Below are 7,683 nucleotides of genomic sequence, written 5' to 3'. Positions count from 1 at the left end.
GATAAAGAAATACGATGGCGAGCGAGCGGTTTTACTTCGCGATATATTCGCGTGGGGGTGGCGGTGGTGGCGTGTACGCAAAAGCCTCGTTTGGCCGTTCGACCGCGCGTAGATTCAAAGAACTTTTGTATTTTTTTTTTCTTTTTTTTTTCTTACTTATCTCTCGGTTTTTACGTTGCTTAAGAAAAATTATTGTGCCGATAATATGTTGGGTCGCTAGCGAAACCCTAAACAGGCAGTGCAGTACGAGTGAGTCCTTAAGCAATCTCCAGGCAAGCTTCGGCCTAATATCACGTTTTCTCGAGTCCATTGCTCATCGATATAATTAACATTTTTTTTTTTACTTTGTTTATTCTTAGTTTCTCGTGTGTGTGTGCGGATGTGTAGATTTTATTCTTCGATTACCTTACTCGCGTGTGTGTGTCTCTCTCTCTCTCTCTCTGTGTACGTGTGTGTGAGTCTTCTCTTATCCTCTTTTTTTTTTTAATTATTTTTCTTGCATCGCTTTCATTTTTTTCTTCATTTTTTTTCTTTTTCTCTTTAATTACTTACTTACAAGTGTACGGTTAAGATTAATCTTACGTGTCGTTTTCTTTTCTCGCGTGTGTGTGTGTGTGTGTGTGTGTGTGTGTCGTTTTCTTTAAAAGGTATACGGAGCACGGTACAGTTTCTTTGGGAGTATCATGCCGTCAACTTTCTCTTACAAGTTCCACGTCGATCCTTTCCACCTAATCCGCCCACAGTCGGGAATATTTAGCAATCGATCGCCTATCTTCCTCCGAATGGGAAGAAGATAGCAGGTTTTTCACCGTGGGAATATTTCTCGAGAGAAACTTCCCCGATTCCACGCCGTTCCTTCTCTCTCTCTCTCTCGTTTCTACTCGATAAAGTATTTTCAGTTATACGCTAAAGAGTCGCGGTCCTCCGAATTGGACGTAGGCGTCGGTTGGTACACGCGGGATACGACCGATAACGATCGTCGAACTCGAACCGTCTTCTTATCGTCTGTCGCTGGATCCTCTGGAACCCGTCGATCTGGCCTTCTCGCTCTCCTCGAATCGGCAACGAACAGACTCCGACGATACGCTTCCTCTTAACGTATAGTTCTACTACGTTAGTCGTTCGCGTTGGCGAAATTTATGTATCCTGAGCTGACGCATGGAGCTTTTATTATTATTATTATTAGTTTGTTTTAATAGAGATGGTTGCCCAGCAGATAGAATTGACTTGAAGTTGCCTACACTGGAATATTCGCGTACGATGATCCTCGTTGTGCTTTAAACAGTTGGTCTCCGATGATAATCACGGCAACGTCCGCTTTCGTCACAGCCGGGATTTGCTCGGCTCTCTTCTACTTCTTTCCCCTTTCTCTCTCTTCTAATCCCATAGGGGGGGGTTCTCTGTCGCCGTATTTGGTCCATTCTCAAAAGTGCTCCAGCGTAAATCGTGGAAAGAAGCAGCGAACCGTAGCGGATATCCGATGATCGAACTATATACGGAATGAATCCAACGATGATCTTAGTACTAGTGAACAGTGCCGTCAACACGCGCTCTCGAGATGCGCGCTCTGCCTCCTCCTCGCCTGCCGTTGTCTGAACTGATGAAACTCGGCCTTCATAGCTTGCACCCTGGCTTCGATGTTGTCCCTGGTGTACCTCGGCGTCTGATGATGAACCGTGTGCACTTGATGAACGTGTGGCACGTGAATTGCGTGAATCTGATGCACAGGCGGCCTCTCCTCCCTGGTGGGCGTAGAAGCTGAGGTTGGTGTCGGCGTACACGAGACAGGATCGAACTCGTAATGCCCGTCCACGCTGCCAGCGTCAACCGCGTTCTGTATATGCGTGTGCCCTACTTTTGCCTGATCCTGAAGCTCCAGCCACCTGCCGACCAGAGGTGGCGGGGGCGGCCTGTAAGGCGGTGGTCTCCACTCGGCCACTGTACTACCGCTCCTCGAGCTCTGATTCTGCTGAGAGGTGTTCTTGCTGCCGAAACCAGAACTGCTAGACCTACTCTCCGGCGACGTCTCTAGGTCCGGCGAAGCAGCCAGCTCCGGGGCGGACCTCGCGTGCCTCGCGTGTCTAGGCGGCAGCCTAGCCCTCGGCCTACCTGCGGGCTGAGGCGGCGAGGACGTGGCCAACGGTTGAACAGGTACGAACCTCCTAGACTCGGCGTGGATCGCCTTCAACGAGGGCAGCTCCTGGCTGTACCGCTGATGCACGCTGCGAAGCTGTAGATAATCCGGCGGTGTGGGAAAGGAACGTTCTCCGGACGATTGTTGCCTGACCGAGCTCAGATCGCTGAAGTACAAAGGCGTCCAAGGTACTTGCGGCCCACTCGGCGAACTCGCGAGAAACCTCGGCGATGAGATCGTGCAAATGGCTGGTGCTATCCTGGCCAACGAGTTCACTGTCCCGTGCTGATGGATAGACGGCAGCCCTCCTATCGAGACGCCGCTACCGTCCGAACGAAGGCTCAGCTGACTGGTACCGACCAACGGTCGACGCCAGGAGGACTTGAGCCGCTGTTTCGGGAGGAATCCACCGTCGTCGCTGCTCGACGCGTCCAGGATGCTGTTGTTCGCCGAGCTGAGCACGGAGTCTGCCACCACGAAGCGGCCGTCGGCCGCGCGCGAAATCTTACCCAGCGGTCGGCCGCGGCACGAGTCCGGGGTATCCGGGCTCAGGATCTCCCGCAGGAGATTTAGACCTGGTACTCGGCTTTTTCTAGGTCTACAGGTAGGACAGACAGAGCGTTAGAGAAATCGCAATGGTGATCCTTGGCGAGGGCGGCACGATCAACCTGGTTGGAGGACGTCCTTTCGCGGAACTTCCTTCTCCACGCTACCGGATTAAATTACCTCCAGAGAATCATTCTCTCTTCGTTAACGAGTCGAAGCTGTTACAAGCTGTTCAACTTTCAAATTACCTTCTCTGGACAGTTTTAATTCGGTTCCGTGGACGTAGCGAACAACCCAGAGGCAACGTAACGTCGAATTTCATTTGCTTCAGCGAATAGCGTGAAAAAGAATTGCTCGTTGGTCTCCTTCGACGACGTTGATCGGTCGCCGTACACAGCGGGAACGTGCAACAACGACGTAAAAAACACGCAACGTTAAAAACACGAACAAAAAAAAAAGTAGGAACACAAGGAGCTAGGTAAACAAATGAACGTAACAGGTTAAACGTACGAGATAATCATTAAGAATTAATTACGTGTACGTATAATAACGAATAATGTGGATGCAGGCAGGGAAGGCATGCGCATGCGCATTCCGGTGCACGAGTGGTCGGGCGTGACGGTGGATCGTGGGTGGGTGGGCGTTGCCAGTGAGTGGATCTTTCTTTTCTTTTTTTTTTATCTTTCTTTCATCTTTTTTCCTTTTGAAACAAATTTTTTTTTCTTTTTTCTTCTTTTTTTCTTTGCCCAATTGTTATATTTTTTTTTTTTTTGCTTTTTTTTTTCTTAGTGATAGCAATCGTGGATTTAGGTGCTCCGAAACTCGTCACCTTTTCTCCTCCTTCGGGTCCGGCAGCAAGGAAAGATGGGGGAGAGAGAATGTTGTAACACAACGATTACATTCACAAAAAACAATATCGTGGCGATAATGATAAGAAATATAACGCTAAATAACCGAACGTTACTTCTAGGCGGTGGTGTTTAGGGAGCAAATAGATAACGCGTGTTCCCATGGGATGGTCGCGTTCACTTTTCTTTTTTTTCTTTTTTTTTTTTTCACCTTCGTCTCGAGCGTTCTCGAACGGAATGGACTTAAAGAAGACGGAAAAAATAAAACGTCGCAATCGATCGAAGATACGTATAGATATGGGCGACGACGAACAATGGGCCCGATTCGGTAAAAGAAGAGATATAACCGAAAGAAAGTAGGAGGTATGGTTGTTACACGGATAATCGAGTACAAAGAGAAAAACGGAACGTTGCGCAAAGTATACGAATGTTAATCGGATCGACGGTGAAAGGAGGGCAGGGGAGTTTTAAGCATAATCAGACAAAGAAGGTCGGGTCGATGTTTCGTGGGAGCGGGGAGATTGAGCAAAGTTCTCGCACAAATGACGATTCTCTCGTGTGTGTGTGTGTTGAAAAGAAGAAAAAAAAAAAAATAAAAGAAGGAAGGAACGATCAACAATGAAATATACAATGAATAAAAATCGTGTCTGGATGCAGTTTGAGAGGGTAGAGCCGCAGTGAGAGCGGCTTACCTATGTTTCTTTGCTTATGTCCGAGTGTTCGAGTGTGAACGCGTCTTTTTACGGCTCGTCTAATATCGATAGACTGGAAACAGCAAAAAGAATACAAGAAGTTTCGGTTAAAAAATTTCGATCGATGGAAAAGCACCCTCTTGTGATTACTATCGCAGGCGGTTCGATTGCATTTTTCTTTCTTTCGTTTCTTTTTTTCTTTTTCTGTTTTCTTCTGCCCGTCATGCTCGGTGAAGCGTGACATGCTACGTGAGTGAAAAAGTTGAAAAAGCAAACGGGCAAACAAACCCCATTAAATGGGATACCCGTTTCCTCCGACAGTTTCGTGTGATCGAGATCGATAGTGTGAAGAAAAAGAGAGAGAGAGAGAGAGAGGGTTAAAGGTGAGAATAAACAACGCGGACCGATACTTGCAAGTGATTAATTGCAATTATCGTCGATGGATATGTATCTAACGATCGGAACAAGGAACAGCGTCTGCAAGGATCGATCCGTGATACTCTTAAAAAAATGAAGCAAGCTACCGATCGAACCTTCAACAAGAGAAGTATCTCAGTTCGGTGCATCTACTGATAGAAAAACGTTGCGCGGGATCCATGGTTACTTGAATATACGAGCAAAGAAATCGAAGCGATCTCGATGGTTTCCATCTCGATTGTTGCAGCAACCGTTCAATTCGACCAACGTGGTAAAAGAGAAACCATCGACTCGCTTCGTGTCTTACTAATCGTCTATCGATTGAGCGAGTGGCACAACGAGAGACGGCAAAGAGACTGCAAACTCGTGAACGTGAACGAGAGATGGTGAGTTGAGTGAGCAAAGTGGACGACAGAGAGGAGTGAATGAAAAGAGTGAGAAAAGGGGGTTTGAAACAGAGAAGGAGATAGCGATAGTATGCGTAGAAGAACTGTTACGTTACTGGCAAGATAGAAGAGAAGGAAACCAAAAAAGGTGAACGAACAAGTTTCAGCTATGAGATATGTTACGGTGATTGTTGGTCGAGGCGAGATCGAGAATGAGCAAATACAACGGTTCACATGTTAAGGTGCAATACGAGAGAGATCGACAGACAGAGAGAATTTCGATCCGGAATGACACGAGCTAGCCTCGGTTCGCCAACCTCGAATCATTCATCGGCAAAAGAAGCAACGCGTCCGAAATTTGTCAACAATACGTTGCGTTCAAGCGGCGATCGTTCTTTTTTCTTTTCAATCTTTCAGCTACTGTATGTTAAAAAAAAAAAAAACACACACACAATCTACCGTCTTGCCTCGTCTCTTATCTATGTACTCCCTAAGTCCGCCGAACGAAGGTATTTAGGGTACTGACTGGATGTTACTAGTGTGACTCCTAGCTGTATTGCCTGTATTGCTGATCTCATCTACAGTCATGACAATCATCCTAAGTAGTAGATGGTAGTAGTGGTAGATTAGTAGGTCCTAGCAGGTAACATTGCAGAGCTGTAGTCTCGCATAAGTGGGTAGTAGTAAGTAGGTGGTGGTAGCAGTAGTAGTAGTAGTAGTAATAGTAGTAGCAGTGGTAGTAGTAATAGTAGTAGTAGTAGTAGTAGTAGTAGTAGTAGCGGTGGTAGCAGTACAGTAGGTAGGTTGTAGTAATAGTAATAGGTAGTACTGGTAACGGACAAGTCCCAGCGGTAAGTGGCGTTTTGCTCGCTCGCTCGATCAACGACAAACCACCGATTGTATATCGATCGGATCGGTAAGATCGAGACCGATCAACGGATTTTCTCTCGGTTCTCTTTCCTTGGCAATTAAGGTGTTACTTTTTTTCAGGCACACACAAACACATACATGTATACCGTCGGCGAGTTCTTAATTTTTCGTGGTCTCGGGAGCAATCGTTGTCTCGGGTACGTAGTAGTAGTGATGGTAGTAGCAGTAATAGTTGTAGTAGTAGTAGTAGTAGCAGTATTAGTAGTAGTAGTAGCAGTAGTAGTAGTAGTAGTAGTAGTAGTAGTAGTAGCAGTGGTAGTACTTGATTTATTTTCAGTGTGGCTAGCGGAGGTTAGGCTTACTGTTCCGCCTCTCTATGATAAACACGCTCTCGTAATCTCGATTATCGAGGTGGAGTGCGTGATGGTCACGATCACGGTTCGGGGGGGCCTGCTCGTGGACCGGCTCCGAGGTGGCAGTGGCGGGGGTGGTTACTTGCGTAGGAAGTGGTGGTTGATGAAGAGGTTGTGGTGGTGGTGGTGGTAGTTGCGGATTCAACGGGCTGCAACGGGTCAGCGTCGAGACTGACTCGCCGCACGCGTTTAGATTTGTCGACCTACAGAAAACACAGAGAGAGAGGAGGACAAGAGATGCCCACGTTTTTTTCCTTTTTTCATTTTATAGCTCTTCTTCCTTTTCTCGTTATTCTTTTTCTTTTTCTTTTAGCATTTCGTTGTTCGCTTTTCTAGCCGCGTTCTTCCACGTCATATTTTTTCTCTCGTTCTATCGCGATTTGCCGTTCGTGAGAGAAACGGCGGGGGACAGAGAGAAAGAGGGAGAGAAAGACGGATAATTACGAAAGGTTCTCGTTGGAGGTGTCTTTGTGCCAAACTTACGTTCGATTCGTTCCACTTCCCCCCTCCCCCCCCCTCTTCTTCTTCTTCGTCTACGATTTTTATGTTTTTCTCAAAGACCGCTCCTCCGACCTCTTTCTCTCCGCAAGTCTCTCGATCCCCGGCAAAAAAAAATAGTTTCTATATAGCTCGCGTTGGCTCTCTTCTGATCCTTGCTCTGATCGCGATCCTCTAACGTCGATCGTCGAACTTCGATCAGCTCCGTATTCGTAGCCCGCGTACACTCCTTCGACACGGTCCGACAATTTACGCCGGCGGCCTGAGAACCGGCCCCGTCTCAATACGCGCGACAATCGATATCAGAGAAATCACACGCTGCACGGCTACGAATCCAGAGCTGGGAGCGATAATCTTGGCAGTGGCTGAACCGTCCAGCCCGTTCTGGATATACGTGTAGGTATAAAACGTGCATTATCGGCTCACTTCGTGAAAACCAACCGGGGGAGAGAAAAAACGCGAAAAAATGCTCTTCGTTCGTGTTCGACGACACTCCGTCGTGCGGCGGAGGGCTTATCACGAAGGGGACGAACGGGCCGAGGAACGAGAATTCTTACGTCGAAAGCGCGCGGAGCGCGGGGAGGAAGAAGGATCACCGCGGTTGTTTTCGCGATACTTAATCGGTCGATTTAATATTATCCACGTAAATATCGTGCAAGCGTTAATTACGTTAATACAAACATTAGTATTTCCATCGGCGGATTTACTATGAAACGCATCGGTGCGTGGCAACTCTGCGTGATATTCTCACGGTGGATGGATCAACGATTAAAACCCCTTGTGATAGGCGAACGGAAAGACACCCTCGCGATAAGCCCACGAGGAGAGAACTCGAAAGGGGATAATTCGACGTGTCGACGATGTACGTAAAATAACGCA

At 47.3% G+C, this 7,683-nt stretch overlaps 1 protein-coding gene across 1 annotated transcript in view; it reads right to left on the bottom strand.

The window, feature by feature from the left end:
- Nucleotides 1-486: 486 nt before the first annotated feature.
- Nucleotides 487-7,683, bottom strand: part of LOC108579280 (protein turtle-like) — an 89,840-nt gene continuing 82,643 nt past the window's right edge. The window contains exon 17 of the mRNA XM_017942788.1: nucleotides 487-2,732. Within this exon, the coding sequence (XP_017798277.1) occupies nucleotides 1,541-2,732 (1,192 nt within the window). The 3' untranslated portion in view covers nucleotides 487-1,540. The remainder of the gene's footprint in view (nucleotides 2,733-7,683) is intronic.

The sequence above is a fragment of the Habropoda laboriosa genome, unplaced genomic scaffold, assembly GCF_001263275.1.
Source record: "Habropoda laboriosa isolate 0110345459 unplaced genomic scaffold, ASM126327v1 scaffold64, whole genome shotgun sequence".
Classification (NCBI taxonomy): domain Eukaryota; kingdom Metazoa; phylum Arthropoda; class Insecta; order Hymenoptera; family Apidae; genus Habropoda; species Habropoda laboriosa.
The sequence above is the reverse complement of the archived record's forward strand: the minus strand, read 5'-3'. Positions and strand labels throughout refer to the sequence as shown.